Source organism: Populus trichocarpa, chromosome 13, assembly GCF_000002775.5.
Source record: "Populus trichocarpa isolate Nisqually-1 chromosome 13, P.trichocarpa_v4.1, whole genome shotgun sequence".
NCBI lineage: Eukaryota > Viridiplantae > Streptophyta > Magnoliopsida > Malpighiales > Salicaceae > Populus > Populus trichocarpa.
The window spans coordinates 10,520,223-10,540,714 of record NC_037297.2 but is presented as its reverse complement, the minus strand read 5'-3'; the positions used below and the strand labels follow the sequence as shown (position 1 = coordinate 10,540,714).

At 32.0% G+C, this 20,492-nt stretch overlaps 1 protein-coding gene across 1 annotated transcript; it reads right to left on the bottom strand.

Annotated features, from left to right (window-relative positions):
• LOC18104348 (uncharacterized) lies at positions 1-6,145 on the bottom strand. The gene is made up of 7 exons (XM_024583523.1): positions 5,746-6,145; positions 5,070-5,407; positions 4,605-4,790; positions 4,358-4,462; positions 4,212-4,283; positions 3,984-4,100; positions 1-1,429 (listed from the first exon to the last, which is right to left on the bottom strand). The coding sequence occupies exons 1-7, from the start codon at positions 5,963-5,965 to the stop codon at positions 206-208; spliced, it is 2,262 nt and encodes a 753-aa protein (XP_024439291.1). The 5' UTR covers positions 5,966-6,145; the 3' UTR covers positions 1-205.
• Positions 6,146-20,492: the final 14,347 nt, after the last annotated feature.

The following is a 20,492-nucleotide window of genomic DNA, read 5'->3' as shown; positions in this document are numbered from 1 at the left end:
TAACATGAAACTTGAGCCGGATTAAACAGTAGCATTATCTGGTTACATATTAAGATTGGTGAAAACTAAAAGTTCTTCTACTATCAGAAAGAGAACTACGCCTAGATGTAATCTAAAGAATATTAAGACATCTAAAACATTAATCATAACTGCCCGGTTCATTTATCACGAATGAAAATCCGCCTACAAGGAAGGCTAATCACTCTCAGCGTGGAGCAGCATACATCTGGGTTGAGTCATATTGTGGAAAACCAGGCTGTGGAGACACCGTTTTCCCATAACCAACCGGTGCTGTTGCTGGAGCAGCGACATAACCAGCCGATTGTGGGACTGATTGATCATAACTTGGTTGAGCTGCTGTTGGTTGAGCATAAGCCTGCTGGCTGGTTGGTGCACTGAATGCAGGGCCACTACCATAAGCAGGATCTTGGGACACTTGATAGCCATAACCTGCAGTGTTCGCAGCTTGCTGCTCAGGAAAACCTTGTGAAGATGGATACCCTCCATAGCCCCCAGCAGGGACTTGACCATAGCCAGCTGCTGCTGCTTGTCCAGCTGGCTGTCCATATGTTGGAACAGGCTGGCCACCTTGCTGAGGATAGCCTGGGCCAGATGCAGGTGGTGCCTGATTATACCCATCGGAAGCTGATCCAGACCCATAAGGAGGATATGCTTGCTGCATGGGCCCACTTGATGCATATGGATACTGCTGTTGTGGTGGTTGACCATACAATTGACTTGATTGAATGGGACCTTGATAAGATGCATCTCCTGGCTGACCAGGCCTAGGAGGGCCATATGATTGAGGAGGTGGACCCTGTGATGGCATGCCATACGATGGCTGCTTGCCATATTGCTGCTGTGCCCCATAGCCTGGTTGATTGCTGGCCTGCGGATAAGCTGGCTGAGAACTTCCATGCCCATAAGGATACTTCGGTTCATCATATCCATACCCATAGCTCTGCTGAGAAGGAGCTGCCTGGGAATAGGGAGCTTGATGCCCATAATCTGGACCATGGGACTGTCCATAATTGTAATTCACCTGGGATGGAGGTCCACCCATAACAGGGGCAGGGGAATGACGAGAAACATGCCCAGGAAGGGGAGTAGACATTGGGGCAGATACCGGATGATCAGATACATGACCTCCTTGGCCACTATAGTAATCATAGCCACCACTATGCGGATGAAAGCCTTGCATGTTAGGAGGAGGTCTTTGCTCCCAGCCAGAACTGTAGTTACTTCTAGGAGCCATCTGTTGTGGAGGATAACCACCATAAGTTGGATATGGACCCCGATGATAATCATACGGCATTTGCTGGTTTGAATGATGACCACGTGGACCCCAATGAGCTGGGCCAGTGGGTACTCGGGGTCGATAGGACTGCTGCTGGTTAAAGCTGCTAGAGAGAGTTGCCGGCCTCATAGTCTATCCAAGGAAATGACAAATAAGAAATTAGTGAACAAAACCAATTTCAATTGCACAAGAAAAAGAAACTAGAGAAAAGCCTTGAGTCTTTCACAGAGAAAACCACATCATTATTTCTGAAGCAAAAACACCACCAAAACAAAGCCACAATTCACGTTAGTATTGAAAGGCATGCAGCTTTGACAAAATATAGAATAAACTATGTGAAATGTGAAGGAATTAAACATAAAAGCGAGTGAGAAACACACTTTGATCCTTTTTTCTCTTCACAGGTCAATTCAATTCATTTTGCATTTGATAACAACACAACAGCTAGTAACATAAACAAAACATTATCATAAAAAGAAAACAAGACATTATAGATGTTAACAAGTGTACAAAACATGTTGTACTTGTATCATAAAAAGAAAGCAAGCCATTATAGATGTGAACAGGTGTACAAAACATGTTGAATTTATAGAATGGAAGGGACCAGAGAGTGGGAATAAAGTCCAAGCTGGACAGAAAGGCCCTATGAGAAACATGAAACATTATAAGATGTCACATATAACAATTTCCCGAGTTTCTGATTATGTAAGTGCAAGGATATCCAATTAACATCTCTTTTCTACCACTGAAGGATATTTTCTATCTTAAAAAAAAAAGAAAAAAAAAGATAAACCGAGCAGCCTATGGACTCCATCCTTCCATGCAGCTCCTTACCTTACCCATTTACTTCAGATTGATATGAATTCCAAACATAATATTTTCTGAAATAAGAATTTATACATTCAAATATATTCTACTGAAGAAAAGATTGAGAATGACAAAATGCCATGGTTTTTTTGGAGTTAATGTGGATAGAGATTTAGATGCTCGTAGTTTGCAGTTGAAAATGAAACCCACAACTTACAAAAACAAAATCAGATTAGACAATGAAATGATTGTATGGTTGTGCAGAACTGCCATGTTTAAGATTACATTGTCTCAAGTTCTATTCTCTACATGGTCAGGATGATCAAGACAAGCACAGATATACTATAAAGAGCAACAGTAAAGGACATTATCATAACCAATGCAGATCTTAAAATCCTAGAAATACACACTAATGATCAAATCACGTCAGGTAATATCAGTAGAGTTGCATGTTGAAAAGGCATATTCCCAGTGCTTTACTAGCTAAATATGCTTTTATAGCCGCTCCAATGCAACTTAAGGCACATCATATAACATATATAATATTCTTCAAATGTTTCAGCACAGAAGCAGATGCGAATTTGAAAGTGTCGTTCCAATTAAAGCTTCACATACAAGGACTTCACCAGGTATTGTACTTTCTTCAACATGCATCTCATGCATAAAACATGGGGTACTAATGATCACTAAGGTTATGTATCACTGAATTATTATTGTACAACTTCGAAGTCTCAAAGCATTCTTACCAACTATTACCATCCTGCAATTCCGAAACTTAATGCCTGATACCTCTCTTCGGTTGATGAGAGTGAATAGTGGCTGTCTATTGCTACACCAAAAAAGCAATGCTGACCCCATGGGAAAGGCAAAAGCCAAATCTGCATTTTAAAGTCAACCAATTCGAAATCGGCACCTTGAACACAAATAAATCATGGCAACCGACATCTTGGATGGAATATAGATCTTCCTAAGAGCATTCAAATGACCTTGGAATGGATCGTTCATTAATACCACAAACTCCATTCTGTCATTTAATTAAAGCTCTAGCTCTCATAGAAAACTATAGAACAGCTCTTGACATGGATGAATGGCGACTCTAACATACAAACAAAATAATCATGTCTGCAATTGCAGTTAAAAACATACAGATCCTGAGCTCCAATAATTTAGTTAAAAACAATTCACCCACAACCAACAAAAAGATGAACTTGAAACAGCCTAAAACTCTATTTCCTAAACAGAGGCTGTATAAACATCTCCCTACATAAAGAAAAAGTCTAGTATAACATATATTCTATATTTTTTTCTTGGACAGGATGTTATCAAATGATGATTATTCAAAACGACAATAAATATGTCTTCCACAGGCAACAAATCTATGTAGAAAATTGAACCTTCAAGTAACAAATCAGGGACTAGGCAGCCTAGGACTAGGCAGCCTAAGTACAGCAGAATAAGCCACACAAACAAAGAAACTATTACCATATCAAATCGTCAAATTACTAAGAAACAAATTATTTTAGACAATTAGACAGAAACAGATAAAAATGAGAATATTTAGATCCATTTGTTGATGCCAAGCCTACACAGTTTCAAGATAGAACAAACAAATTCACAGAACTAGCTCATGAGATCCTAGACATGCATTAATGCCTCAAGGAACCAAAGAAAATAGTATTTGGTGCATGCAATTCCAAAGCTCAACTGCTAAACAAGGCCTGATACAAAATTAGATACCAGTCAATCAAATACTCTTAATTTCATGAAATCAACACAACAATTCAGAAAAAGGTAACATATCAATCCACCTGAAGCAACCACAATTACAGCAAATTTGAAATATATTCTACATAGGAGAAAAAAGTAGGCGAAAACAAACCTGATTCATGACATCCATTATCATTTCTCTGGCCGTCTCAATTTGTCTCGTATCTCCAGTTACACGCACTGTTCTTTCTTTTGATTCATCCCCTTCTGGAAGATGTTGAGGTATCAGCTGAAGTAAAACAAGGTTGTAAGGACCAGTCATTGAAATTTTTTAGGGAAATTGTCAAGGTCATATCTATATGAAAGTGCATCTTGGTGACAAGCCAGCAATATCAACTACCTGAATGCGAGCCCCTGATTTGGCTTGAAGACCTTTGATGGTTTCCCCACCCCGTCCTATGATTAGACCAACCTGGATGCAAGCTTGCATCAGCATAGTTGAGAAACACAACTAAAGAATGCATCCATCAGAAATCATAAATTAACCTTCTCATTGGGAATTGGAATCTCCAGCTGATCTCCCACTTCAGCAGCTTGTGCACTAGTAGCAAGGCCCATAGCTATCAGAGAGGGGGAACCCCCAGCATCAGCCTACGACATGATATCCATATTAAGTGAATGCAAAACAACACGAAATCATCCAAATAAATGGCAAGATAATCTCAAAACAGAAAAAAGAAAACTAGCAAAGCAAGGAAAGTAGGTAACAAAGAAAGAAATTAAATTTCAGTACCTCTGCTATGACTGCATTGATGAGCTTCTCAGCCTTGCTTATACTACTTAAACTCCCTATTAATTCCACTGGCCTTGTTGTGGATTGTAGATCAGCTTCAGCATCCCTTGTGATTTGAATTTTAGCTCCAGAATTATACTGCAGGTAACGTATAGTATCTCCACCCTTGCCAATAAGTACTCCAACCTGCCACGGCATTGTTTAAAACCTTTGTTGCAAGAATAATCTTTGAGAGAACCCGACAACAATATAAAGGGAAACAAAAACCAAGCAACTATACGCTCAAAAACTGTTTAGTAAAATTGGACAGGATGACATCCACGCTCTAAAAAAAAAGATGACTGGATTATCATAAGAAATCCACTATATTCCCTCACATATCATACCCAATTCCCCAACATTTTACCTGAACAAGCTTGATCAGGTTTCATTACACAATTACAAGAAGAGGCTTGGTTAACACACCTTGTCATTTGGAACCTCCATTTTACGCGATGTTGTTTGATCCTCAGATAGATGTTCCTCAGCCTCCTCAGACAGCTTTTCAGCACAAGGTTTCCCAGCATCCTCTAAAGATGGTTTCTCAGCATCCTCCGTCTTGGAATCATCAACAGTAGCTTGGTCAGTAGTATTAGTCTCCTGATTATCTGCATTTGGGTCTTCTTTATCATTTGTTTCCGGCACCTCCTCGGACAGAGGCTCAGCATTATCATCTTTTCCATGCTCATTCTCAACACACGGCTCTTCAGCTTCTTCCCTTGCATGTTCATCTGACTCATCTCCTTTGAAACCATTTTCGCTGGCTGTTACCAACAAAAACAAAACCATCAGAACCCACCCCCACCTCTTGATATAGCATTCGCAACAAGATAAAACAGAAGTCAAGATTTCAACAAAACCCAATTTTCATAACAATCAAACCAACCAAAATAACAAGTCAAGTTACTATTTCTTGATTTGATACTTCTTTTTTCGACAAAAAATAAATCACTTCATTGACACAAAAAACGACAGTAAAATAATGCATTTCCAAAAATAATTAATTTTTCATCAACCAAAAAATAATAAAATACCCAAATTAAGTAAATAATTTCCAATTTATTAACAGAAACCAAACCCTAAAAATCAAAACCTCAATTACCTAACCCATCGGTTTTGCTTTCATCGATCCTTAGCCGTTTAGAATCAGGCGAACCACCATCCTCCACGTCATCTGCTTTCCCATCCTCTTCAGGCTCCTGTTCGTCGGCTGGACTCGGCTCAGCTTCTTCTAGAGTTTCAGGCTCTAAATCTTCCAGCTTTCTCTTGTGATCCGACCCCACAGGAACCACTGCCGGCGCCACAACCTCCTCCTCCGCCATTCTTTCAGTAGGTAGCAGGAAGATTTGAAACTACCGTTGGTAAGAATTAAGATTAAAAATGTTTTACAGATGAGAGAAGTTAGAGTGATTGGAAATCAGGGATTGTAGTTTATGGTTAGGTGACGTGTAGAGGATAGTTATCGTCAAGAGAGGGTTTAAGGCTATTCTTCATATATATATATATATATATATATATATATATATATATATAAAAGAGAGAGTGGCCGATGGGTAGATATTTTGTGCAAAGAAGAGTTTAGGGTTGGGGTTAAAATTTTGGTGCGCCGTGTTTTTGTGGTCCAAGGGAGAAAAGTTATGATCGTGACTGGAATTTTACTGTCTCGTTTATGACAAATCAGAAAAAAAAATATTATTTCCTTGTATCTTTATATTTTTTAAAGTAAATTTTAAAAATTAATTAATATAATATTACTAATTATTCTCTAATCACCACAATTTTTTTTATATATAAGGACTAATTTTTATTGATTATTTATATTTTAAACAATTTGATTTTCCAAAAATTTAGGGCAAATTATTTGTAATATACTTTTAGATCTTATATTAAATGAATACTTAAAATTATGCTACTCATGTTTAAAAATTCAAATGTAATATTAAAGTCTATCAAATAAACTAAAATATTTTTTTATAGAATAGAAATTGACCATATTTGATAATTTTTTATCCTAAAATTCAGATATAAAAGAGATTAATCATAATTTTGAAAATTAAATTTTCTAAGAAAAGAAAAGGAAAAAATAAATAATTTAATTTCATAAAAAAATTTGAAATTAAAGCAACTATCACTTTATTGAGATTCTATAAATATTTGTTGATCACTCAAATAGTTTTTTTGATCAAAATGCTACTAATTAATCGTTTTATATTTTAAAAAGAAGAAATTACATAATATAACTTTAATTCTATAAAAAAGCATGTAGCAACATTGCAAAATTAAGTAGAGTGTGGGGATCCGATTTTAAACCCTAAGAAAAGGTGATTTTATGTGATTTGATCGTGTCATAGAGTAAAAGGAAAATGAGACATCTATGGATAATGAGAGAAAGAGATTACAAAAATTAAAGTGAAAGAAAATAAAGGAAAATTGTAATGAAAAAAATAATATATATAATATATATATATATTGAAATTACATATGTAGGCCATCGTTCATAATGACTTTACAACCTTTTATATAATGATATAGATTTTGAATCTTATTTAAACATCTAAACATTAATCCTATATAGATATAGGTAGTAGGTAAGGAGACTTTATTAAATACTAAAACAAATTGAACTCTTTCTCTCTTGATATCATGTAAATGTTGTCATACTCGAACATAAAATGGGATCTTCGAAATTATAATGGGAAAATATGTAGAAAATTAGAGTAACCACCTAATGATTTAAAAAAAACTAGGATTTCTAAAGTTTAGCACTGATTTCGAAGTTCAGGTAAAAAGTTAGTTATGTTTAAAAGAATAATGATGTTACTCTTACCACATCATTTTTTATGAAATGTTACCTTTACTATGTGTTTTTTTCTCATATATATTTATTTATTGCCAATAATTATCTTGATTATATTTTTAAGCTTTTATTTGCAATTTGTTTTATTTATTTGTAAAAAATACAATGTTGAACCCTTAAAACAGAAGACTCGTTGATTAAATTGCTTTTGAAAAATAGAACATCGATCTCTTTAAAAATAAAACTTGTTGATTAGGTTATTCACAATAATTTTGATATCAACCCCTTAAAAAAGAAGGCTTGTCAAATTGACTGTTTCTAAAATAAGTTTTGGACCTATATGGATGGTTAACATTGAATTAGGCTTTGACCCATTTAACTTGATTAGTTCTAAAACGGATTATAAGGACACCACTCTTACTCAATAAGGCTTGATGCTATCATGTTGACTTGGTACTAATTATTATATTACATAAATTCACACTTATAATAAATATTTTTTTTATCTTTTTTAATTTTTAATTTTAAAATTTATTGTTGTTTTCTTTAGAATACTATTATTGTAAATATTTGATCTCACCTTCATACAAAACACAACATGTATAGCAATACAAATAAACTCATCCACCCATGGAAAATTAATCAAATGTTACAAATTGCTTATAACATAGGAAAATATAACATTCATAAATTAACCAATATTAAGAGAGTATTTAGAAGTGTTGTACCAATTGTTTTTCAAAATGCTTTTTGTTAGATAATATATCAAAATAATTTTTTTTATTTTTTAAAATTATTTTTAATATCAGTAATTAAAATGATCTGAAAACATAAAAAATATATTAATTTAAAACAAAAAAATTTAAATTTTGTTAAAAACATTTTTAAAACACAAAAATAAACATGTTATCCAAATGATCAATATGCATTGATTTGAAATTAGGGTAAAAACATGTGAGAAAATGCTAGAGAACTTGATTGGGCTACACGACACACGTTTGTCTCATGCGCTGTCTTATTGACTTTCTGGACTGGAACGTGCATATGTTTTGCACGTGCCATCTAAATAAACCTACAAAAAAAAATCACTTGCCCTTATTTCTCTTTTAATAGTTGGTGAAGTTACTGTGTTTTCAAGGCTAAACATGGTTACCAAATGATTGAGTTTAGACTCAGTTTTAGGTTGATTATATGGTGGATTGGTGTGAGTTTTTGGGTGGAGGTTGTTGATGGGCCTGTCAGTGTTAAGTTGAAGTGGAAAACAATGGAGGTGGGTTGTTGTTGGACCATGGCAAAAGGGGTTGAGAACTAAGCTGCTGGCAATGCTGGATCAATAGGGAAATGACTTGATGGTGGTGTTTATGGTTTGTCCCATTATATGCGAGAGGACAACGACGAGGTAAAGAAAAGGCTATATGGTTTTTTTCTCTCTTAAAAAGACGGTGACTTAGAGAGAGAGATGGAGATGGGTTTATGTCATTCAATTAGAGGATAAAAGGTTGATTAAATATGATTCGTGAGAGGTTGGTGGATATTGGTTGATGAAAATAATTGTTTTTAAGGTATGGTTTGATGGGTTGGTTTGGTGGTGTTGGTGGGAGATTGAGTTTGGTTAGAGTTGATGATTGTGAATGTGTAGGCTATATTGGTTCAGCTGGGATGCTGGTGGTCTTAGGTAGAGATTGATTTAGTGGTTTATGAGGGAGGATGATGGTTTGTGGTTGAAGGTTATTATGTGATTTGTTAAGGAGAATGATGGTCTATGGTTGGAGGTTATTGGGTGGTTATTGGTGTATGGTAATGAATATGGGGGGAAGATGAAAGTTTATGTATGATGGTCAATGGTGACTTTTGTTAGTTGGAATCCAATAAGGTGAGAGGTTGTGGTTGGTTTTAGGTGGTAAGGTTTGTTCAGGTTTAGCATATGTAAGAAGAGGATTATATTGAGCTTTTTTAGTACGTTTGTGTTCATTATTAGTGTTATTTTTTTTTAGAGGAATTAAGGTTGCGGGTTGAGATGTAGGTGACAGAGGTTGCGGGTTTGTGATGGTTGTTCGATGGGTTTGATGGTGGCAAAGAGGTTATGCTCAGTGAGTAGAAGAGTGGTTTGCAAAGGAGTGGCGACTATGGGTGTTCACGGTCTGGTCCGGGTTGGGTTCAAAATTCCAGGTTCAAGTTGGGCTTAAAACTCCAACCGAACTGGGAGATGAAATTTTTTAGAAAATTGGACCAAACCGAACCGAGAACCAACTCAAACTGAATCGATTCGGTCAAGTTCATTTTTATTTTTTTTTGTAACCAGAAATCTCTTAGTCAACTTTTATTGTATTATTAAACAAGGTGTTAGTTACTTGTTTAAATGTTCTGTATTTTCAAAAGAAAAAATAAATAAGCATCACAATAAAAAACAACAACTGACAGAAAAAAGAAAAAGAAAAAAAGAGGTGTAAACATATAGTTGAGCAACAAATTTTCATAGAAATTTGCAAGCACGGATCCAGGGAGTTTAGGTGATCAGAATAGGAGATAATCTTAGCCTAATTGCAGAAAAAACAAACATGCCAAAATAGAACAGTAGGCATGCGTTAAAGGCTTTCCATTTTCTAAATAGCTAAGAAACACAAAAAGAGAGTTTGAATAGTCTAAAAAACTGGAAAAGAAAACAACTCGTTTGAAATTAAAAAAGAAAAAGCATTAACCAAAGCCATTAACCGACAAATAGAGGCAATAAAGTAGAAGAAAAGAACAAAACATGGGAGATGGAGGTTATCTGTAACAACCTCTCAAGTTTCAACAGGGGAGATAACAAAGGAGAGAGATGGAACAAGAGAGATAAACGTTTGGCGGTTGTTTTGAACGAGAAAAGAGGGATTTTTAAGGTTAGTGAAATTAGGTCAATAAGTTATCTATTTATACACTTTTTTTTAAGTGGGTTTACAACTTACATTGGGTTTGATTCGGTTACCCAATTTCAATTTCTAAAATCAAAACCAAACGGAACCAAGTTATTTTATGATTTCTAAATCGATTTGATAGTTTTTTTTCTCTCGGTTTGGCTTTTTCGGGTAATGTTTTCCCAGTTTCTAAGGTTTAATTGGTTGGTTGGTTGGTTTTTTTAAAACACCCATAATAATAGCTGAGTTGATAGAAGAGTAATCTTAACAATTTTATAGGAGGTTTATATGACGGGAAAGTTTATTACAACAAATGTTAGCTATGTTGTTGTTCATGTGTTATTAATCTATTTTATCAATCTTTTCTTTAAAAAAAATATGTGGGAAGAATTGCTAAAGTTACGAGATCTAGGTTTTGAATTATTTGGATCAATTAATTGAAAATTGTTGGAATTTAAGGGATCAAAATCTGGGATTTTAATAGCTGTTTGATTTGTGTTTTGGGATAGTTGAAATTAAATATTTGAATTGTTGTAAATTGTAATTAAAACTTAATCGTTGTTATAAGATTAGGCCCCGTTTGTTTGCTGGAAAGTAGTTTCTTTTGAAAAGTGAATTCCGAGAAAGTGAATTATTTTTCGATGTTTGGTAGTGTAATGGAAAATAAGTTGGAAAACACTTTCCAGTGTTTGGTTATGTCATGGAAAATGAGCTGGAAAATAACTTATTAATATTTTTTTTTTCAAGTTTATTAAAATAATGAGGAACAAATCTTACAAATTTAAAAGTTGAATGAGAATGAAATTGAAAAAAAAATATAATTTAATAAATTATCTCAAATAAAATAAATAATAATCAAAATAATAGAGATCAAATCTAAAAAATAAAAAAAATTGAAAGATGAAGAAATTAAAATAATAATAATAATTAACATTTCATAAATTATTTCAAATAAAATAAGTAACAATCAAAGAATGAGGACCAAATTTGATAGATAAAAAATTTCAATTAAAAAATGATAAGGGAAAAACAAATAACAATTATAAAAATAAAAAAGTTATATAAAAATTAAATTATAAAGGATGAAATTGAAAAAAAATATTCAAAACAAAATACATATAGCAATCAAAAGTTTGATGACCAAATTTGATATAATCAGCAAATAATATGACATTTGTAAATTTTTCATAACTTCCGGAAAGTGTTTTCCATCCAAAATAAAAGGAAAACACTTTCCTGGAAATCAAGCCAAATTTTCCTATGACTGGAAAGTGTTTTCCGTTGACCGGAAAGTGTTTTTCGTTGACCAATTTTCCTAATGACAAATAAACACAGGAAAGTTTGGAAAGTGATTTCCCGAAAACCACTTTCCAGTAAAGAAACACACCCTAAATATGGACCGAATATTTCTGTCTTTTTATTGTAGTCCCTAGCTTTTTAATTTTTTTTTATTTCATTTTAATTCGGATTTTGATTTTGTTTTTAATTTATCCATAAATGAATTAATTGAATCTCTTAATTTGAATGCCTATTCATGATTCGTCATTCTTTCCAAAATTATATAATTTTGATCAATTTGGCCTTAATTCTCTCTCTCTCTCTCTCTTTCTTTCTTTTATTTTTTTTTTCTCATTCTCACCTTTTTTCTTCAATTTCACCCATGATTGAATTAACTAAACCTTTTGGTTTGGATTTTTTCCCTGGTTTAGTCATTGGTCCTTCATTTCTTTTAATTAAGACCAAATTAAATCTTTTTGTCTTAATTATTTTTCAATTATATCTCTAATTGTATTATAAATTATTCCTAATTTTTTTTCTTGAACTTAATCCTTGGCTTGTTAAAGTTAATTATTTATCCAATTTTGCCCCAACTGTATTTTTTCTTCCTTTCTTTTTTATTATTTTATATTTCTTTTTATTATTTTTATATTATTTTCTAGCTTTAACGTGACATGAGAAAATAAACAAAAATGATGAAAAACTAGCAAAATGATTAAAATTAACAAGATTTATTGAAAAAAAAAGCTTTTTCAAATTTATTTTATTTTATGAAATATATATAAAAATAGAGGTCAAATTGGTTATTATGTTGAGGACTCTCACTTTAAGTTGAATTAAGCTTTATACCATAGTTTTCAGACCCGGTCCAGTCCAAGGCCCGGGTTCCAGTGTTGACCGGGTCACCGGATCGCCGAGGTCAATTCTTTTTTTAATCCAAACGACGTCATTTTAGTAAAAAAAAAAAAACAAAAGTCAACGGGTCGTAACCGGATTTTTGATCGGGTCACGTCGGGTTTTTCCTTCCCCTATTTTTATTTCAACCCAGCCCGGTTCCAACCCCGGGTCGGCCAGGTCCTGAGTCGACCCGCCGAGCTGGGTTTCAAAACTATGCTTTATACTTCTCTGTGCACATTCAAATGCTTATAACCAATCATTTTTCCTTGGTTGATCATGATCCTAGTCGCTTAGTCGACTTCATCTTCAACATTCCTAGTTGATCAAGACTATCAATACAAATGATTCCATTATACTTGATCAATTTTAACTCTTTTCCATATTTATTATAAACAATCATTATTCTTCTATATTTGACACATGGATATTTATTTTTTATGTAAACAATATCTCCTATATTTCTTTATTTATCAAACAAAGTGGTATTTTCTCCCGTCATATTTCTACTTGGAATTGATCGATTAATCAAATCAACCAAATATAACATGGCAAGTACATTGTGCACCCAAAAAATCACTAACCATTCATTAAAACATGTTTGACATGTCAAACGTTTCAACTGATAAATTAAATTTAAAACATGTTCTTTAGCTTTTAAGCGTGATGTTTAGGTTTCTTAAATTACTTCTAATTCTTCATCTCTCACTTAAAAAATCTATAATCCCTATTTTACATAGAAAAGTTTCTACAAAGATTCATTTAAGAACCAAAAACAAGTTTCTTCCTTCCTAAAATAAAAATGGCAGCCTCAAGCTTTGTTCCATCTAAACCTATGATCATCTCTAATGACTAAAACTTCATAAACTATTTGCCTAACATCAATTGGTCTACCATCATTACTTATAGAAACTTATAGAAAAGCACTTCTCGTACCATTATATAAAAAGGTACCTAAAGACAAAAAAAACACTAATATTTCACTATAGACATTAACAAAGAAACAATTCCCTTTTAGGATGATCATATGAATTTGAATACCTGGAAGAAAACCATTTCTTAGTGGCTTAGTGGTGCTACCATTGAATATCTTAAATGGTTAAACAAGATGCGAGATCATTTTTCTGACCAATAAAGGTCTAAAAAGAATTTTAATATAATCCAGCTACCCAGACTCTCTTCCAAACCCAACAAAGAGCTTTTATCTATCCTCTCTCTATTCGTATTAAAGTACAACAACACTTTTATATTTAGGTATATATTGAAAACTATTGCCTTATATGATTTGGCCATAATAGATAGTCTTTACCTATTTGAAAGGAACTTTGTTCCTCCATATAAATTGATACCAACTCTTTTAAGGATTTAGTAATATGTGTGCCTAAATTTAGCATGCTCATTTAGAGAGAGAGAGACTTAAATTTCCTACCTTTAAAAAGCATGTAGCTTTTATGCTATACTAGGTATATAAGCACCTTATATGTTATAACTCTAAAAAACCTACCAAATCATATCTAAAAATGGCAATAACTTCAACAGAGGATAGGATTATAACTCTAGGACCTTTTATCTCGAACCATATTTATAAGGCTTTAGGAGAGTGTTAAGCTCAAATTAAAAAACTTGCTTCATGATAAAAGGTAGTATTTATAAAGGTATATGATAAGTACAAATATAGGCAATTATATATTTTTCAAGGTTTAGTGATATAAGAATAAATCTTAACCTAAACTCCATCTTTCCAATAAACAGTCTGTTTTGATCTTCATTCCAATATTTATCCTTCAATGAATATGTAGAGACTTTCCTTAATTTGATAAATAAGAGTGATATAGTAGTAACTTATTTGGTATCAATAAGATCAAAACCTCAAAGGATATTACTTCCCTAACTTCAAAGAATAAAAGTTGAAAGAGAAGAGAATAGTGTAATTTGTAGAAGCATACTAACTGATAAAGATACACACACACACACACACACACACACACACACACACACATTATAGGTTGGTGATCGATCTTATCCTAAGTATTACATATAACATTGTGGTGACTCGCTCTTTATCCTTAAAGAAAAGTTATTTTTTAGAGGGGGAAATGGTCTAAAATATATATGTGTGTGATATATGAAATAGTTATCATATAGTATTATGGTCACTAAAAACCCTAACTGATCTTTAAAATTTTAAGGTAAGAGATTGATTATGCTAAATGGAAGACACTATCACTATAAAACATTTTACCTAAAGTAAGTTGCATTGTTACTTATTTTCCATTCATAATAGTTTTATTGCGCCTAATCTAATAGTGATCGATCTATATAAGTAAGGATGAGTCTACTATAATAAGTTAAACCTAAGGTTTAAGTTTATTCCTTCTATGTTAGGGTCATCTTTTCCACTTCTAATTACTACCATAATAATTATTGGTAAGGATCATTTATTTTGATAATTATTAGTGAACTGACATATCTAAAACCAATTACTCCTAGTCGAGACCTGTAACCATTGATGGTCTTTTCAAGTAATGTTAGTGAATGATTAAGATGAGCTTATATTGGGCTTAATGAATCGAATCCTAAACCTATAAGGGATGGTGCCAAACATTTTATTTATCCTATGATGAAGATTCATTCTCATTTTGCTGAATGAAGCTTTATACCCTAATTTTAAACGTTTAAATAGTGATTTTTATAGGTTTGTTTACTTAAGAATGAGATCTAGTGGTATGAATGTCCTCTTGTTGACTAAAAGTTTGACCATGACCTCTATGGATTCATTAGCCCAAGGGTGTGTTGATATTATGAACAATCACATTGATGGTTCAATTTTAGAATGTTGCCCCCAATCAATATTTATACACATTAGTTAGTGAAGACTTGTGTATGCATAACCATTATCAGTGGACACTTATTTAAGGCCAAAATATTTACATTATACAATAATATGCTACCTTGATACTCTTAATTGAAACCTAAGAGTAATAATCTTTAAAGGTTCATTTACGATAGGAATCATTGATGTATATTTGATTTATGCATTGTAAAAAAAGAAAATTTGGTTTTAAGAGCTAAATAGCAGATGGATATTTGATGCTACAATTATAAGATGCTGATGATGTTTGTGTTGAGTATCTGGTTGAGGGGAGACACTTGTGATGAGGAGATCATTAAAGATGTATGTCAAGGTTGATGATTCGGAAGGTCAGAGGGAGAACATATTCCACACGAGATGTCATATTCATAATAAGATTTGTAGCTTAATTATATATGGTGGTAGTTGCACTAATGTAGCTAATACTAAATTGATGAGAAAGTTAAACTTGCACACTATTTAACATCTCATGCCTTATAAACTACAGTGGTTGAATGATGGCGGTGAAGTGAAAATGAATAAACAGGTTTTGGTTGCTTTTTCTATTGGTAAATATTGTGATGGGGTGTTATATGATGTTATGTCACTACAAGCCAGTCACTTATTGCTTGGTAGATTATAACAGTATGATAGGAGAGTTATGCATGATGAAGACAAATATGTATTCCATTGAGATGAATGGAAGATCTATAATTCTTGTATCTTTGACACCTAAGAAAATATATGATGAGCAACTGAAATTGATGGAGGAAAAGATGGTTGAAAAGGAGAGCTTGTATATCAAGGGACCTATTTTTTTAATAAATAGGGGTGAGCAAAAAAACCAAAAAACCGAGAAAACCGGAAAAAAAAATAACCGAAAAAACCGAACCATGAAAATAAACCGATTAAAATTTTAAAAAAATTGACCGGTTCGGTTTTAGTTTTATAAACCTGAAACTGAAAAAACCAAACCGAACCGAAAAAAACCCGGAAAAAACCGAGCCAAAATTGAAAAAACCAAGCCAAACCGGTTTGAACCAGTTTTTGTCCAAAAAACCCGAACTAAACCGAAACTAGTTAGTTTGAACCGATTTTGGTCTTTTTTTTTAAATTCAGGTTAGTTACTTTTTTTTGATAAAAACCGAACTGAAAATGATCACCTCTACTAACAAAGTTCTTATTGTTTTTTTATGATGATGCTATTCTTTGGCTTGATAATGATTTGTTGACCTTAAAAGATGTTTTCCATGATACATATTTGAGGTCAAATCTTTTTAAAAAAGGGGAGGATGATACGAATCGAGCCAGGTTCGAATTTGGCCTTAAAATATCTGCTAACTAGTTTTGCGAGATCAGATATAACTCTCAAACCGTATATTAAAATGAGCTAAAATTTTACAAGGAGATACTAGACACATAAAAATACATTTTGGTAAATGTTCATGTCAAATGGAGCTCGAGAAAATATTTTTTCAGATGGTCAAAGTTACTAGACAAATCTTGTCAAATCTGCAAGACTAGACCTTTGTATGTTGTTTAAAACATATATGGAGCTATATGTGGCAGTTTGCTGCTATTCAAGTTGTGATAGAAACTAGAAATCTCAAGCTTTCCAACCATATATGGTAGACACAATAATTCATCTAGATGAGAGAGAACGACATGTTTGAAGTTAGGACTAAAAATCTGTCAATATTTTATTTATTTATTTATTTAACATTGAATACTAATTTTTTAATTTGAGTTTGTTCTGGCTCATTATACATTGTTTATGAGTTTATTTCATTATTGGACTTATGTTAGTTGATTACTAGTTTAGACTTATTAGCTTGCAACCTAAAATGGGTCCATTAGGGTTAGTTAGAGACGACTATATTCTATTTTTTTTAGTTGCAAATTTCAGCAGCAAGTTGGAGAATAAACGTGAGTTTTTATTTTGTTTTTTTATGGCAAATCAACCTTTCTTTGCACGGACAAAGATCATGCACTAACTTATCAAAGATTAACTGACTTCATGACATCATTCACATACATAGGGTTCTTAGATACAAGGTTATCTCTGGGTTCAAATCTTTTTTTCTATACATGGTTATCTCTAGATCAAGATTTTATCAAACTTGATTTTTAGCTTTCTAGGTTGAGAGAGAAAGACAAAGGGATCCGGCTTACACCGCAGGTCCGCACTATTTTTTATGTAAAAAAAAATGTTTAGATGCCACAAACAAATTTTAAAGAAAGAAGAAAAATAAATGACTCGGGTTATAAGATAAAAAAAAATGACAACAATAGTAAATGGACAAAAGTTGAAAAAAAAACTACGATGATATGGGAAAAAACCTTTTCGTAAAGCAGAAAATGATGTTATTGAATTTCTAACCAATTAAATATGGAATAATAAAATTGGGTAAAAAAGAACAAAAAACTGATGTGAGTCAACCTAAGTTAACATAATAGACATATAACCTGGGCAATAAGGGGAAGGACAACTTGGGTTAACTTGCTAACTTGAATCTCAGGACTTGAGGTTGGGATAACCAGATGGAAAAAAAAATTAAAGAAAACCACAAAGCTATTTTTTAAAAATTGTGTGTCAAACAATGAAATCATAAAAAGAAAATAAGCCAAATAAAAAGATGTTAGCTCCTGTTAACCTTTTAAACTCGTGACCCTAATTATTAGAATGAAAGCACCATACATGGAAAAATCACAAAACACAATCCCTGTCAAATCAAATGTTAAAGGATGAAATCAGAAAAAAAAAATTACACAAAAGGATCCAAAATTAAAAATAGCAATTAAAAGAATAAGGATGGAAATTGAAATAAAAAATAAATTAGAAGGCAACTACAAATTTTTGATTCGATGGTTAAATTGAAAATAAAAATAACTTTAACAAAAAGATTAAAAAATCAAAAGAATGAGGACCAAATTGAAAAAAATAGTATACTATAAATTTGAATTGAAGGATGAAATTAAAAACAAATAAAACTTTTATAAAAAGACTAAGAATAAAAATTAAAAATTAAAAGAATAAGGACTGAAGTTGATATATCAAAAACAAAAAGGACCAATCTATAAATTTCGAGGGAGGAGAAAGAAAAGAAGAAAAACAAAAAAGAAAGGACTACCAGCGACATACCGCTCCATTACTGCCACCATAAGCCGCACAATTAGGAAAAGAACTCATTGATGCTTCCAACAACACGGTGAAAGAGCATTATCTTCCACCATAGATGTTATACACGCCGTTCAAAGTGCACGGGCATATCCTATACATCGGGGTGTGATCAACACGTGCCATCAACTTTTTCCATCTAATTAATAATTTATATGTATAAAAAAACAAAATTTCCCTCCATGAAACTGTTAATAATAAAAAAAACTAAAGTGAAAAGACCAAAAGGCCCCTAGATGCATAAATTATGTTTTTTGATTCTAAAGGTAAACTTGCCATTTGATCTTATTTTTTAAAAAAATAGAAAAACAAGAATATTTTTGTTAACTAGTTTTAAAATTTCTAACTTGGAGGGGACTTATATCACTTTATTGTGCTAAAATATGAAAAAAACATTTATATCTCTAATAAATTTTTTAATAGTTAATAAGACATATAAAAAGATTAAAATACTCCAACACTAACCCAATCAATTCTTTTTAGTGAAATCATAATTAATAATTAATAGTAAATAATAAATTGTGTGTAAAGTGAAATCACCTAAGGTTAGTTTTTGAAATTAAAAAAATAATGTCTTGAAGTACATGTCCTTTCTATTCCTGTACTTGTTTTTTAAGGCATCTAAATTAGCTTAAAAATTGCTCGGGAGTCTTTGGTTAATGTTTGCTATCAAATATATTCATGTCTGAACTTTCTTCCTTTATTAAAAAAATGGTAATTTGTTTTTAAAAACATATTTTTTAATAAAAATATGTTAATATATATATATATATATTTTAAATTTATTTTTTAATATAACACATTAAAATAATTCAAAAATATTTGAAAAATTAATTCGTAGCTTAAAAATACCCATTTGCGTCCATTATATATATATATATATATATATATATATATATATATATATATATATATATATATTAACAAAGAAACTAAATCATGTCGTGGTTTTCCTGTTCATTCAGACTCATGCAACTGTGGATTGTAACAGTTGCTTCAGCCCGCATATCTGTGACGCATGCCTTTCTTTTCTTCTGCTTCTACATTGTTAATTAAATTGGTGGGCGAATGGGCATTAGATGTTGTCCTTTTTGCTGGCGGCCATGTCTTTGTTTTCTTTGGTTTTGCATTGTTAATTAACATTAACATTAACAAATATACTAAACCGTGTGGGGGATTCACTGTTCCCCCACACACAAAACACTGTGGATTACAACAGTAATCCACAGTGTTTTTCCTCTTTTTTTTTTATTTTTTATTTTTAAGCTTCTCCCTTTTTTTCTTTTTTTTTCGTTTTTTTTTTCAAATTTTTTTTTTCAACTTTCTTATTTTTTCTTTTTTTTTTCATTTATTTTTTTTCCAAAATTTTTTTGTTAATTTTACCTTTTAAATATTAACCTGGTTAAAATTTTTGCTTTATAGTTTTTTTCTTTAAAATACTGTGGATTGCTGTGATGTTTTTCCACTTAGTTTTTCTATTTTATTTCTTTATTTTTCAAAATTATATTTGTCGATTTTTTTATAATATTGAGCTGATTGAAAATTTGGTTTTGTAATTTTTTTTCTTTAAAACATTGTTGATTGCTACAGTGTTTCTCCGCATGATTTTTTTCTCTCCAAAATTATCTTTTTTTTATTTTATTTTTTAATATTGATCTGGTTAAAAATTACAGTTACAATATGTAAGGAAAGCACTGTAACTTTTTTTAAAAATTACTGTTCATTGCTACAGTGTTTTTTCCCACATGGTTTTTTGTATAATTTTTTTCAAATTATCCTTTTCAATTTTATTTTTTTAATATTAAGTTGTTTGTGAATTACAATTACAAGTCATTACAAATAAGGCTAAATCATGTGGGGAAGCACTGTAGCTTTCATCACAAAATACTGTGAATTGCTACAGTGTTTCCAACATGATTTTTTTTTTCCTTTTTTTGGTGTTTGTTTTGTTATTTTT

Bases quoted from the DNA above. Each gene is read 5' to 3' on its own strand.
- LOC18104348 (XM_024583523.1), bottom strand. From the start codon at position 5,965: ATGGCGGAGGAGGAGGTTGTGGCGCCGGCAGTGGTTCCTGTGGGGTCG. The intron at 4,791-5,069 runs GTGTGTTAACCA...ATGCCGTGGCAG, and splicing joins TGGAGGTTCCAAATGACAAG to GTTGGAGTACTTATTGGCAA. The intron at 4,101-4,211 runs GTAGTTGATATT...GTTTTACTTCAG, and splicing joins AATCAGGGGCTCGCATTCAG to CTGATACCTCAACATCTTCC.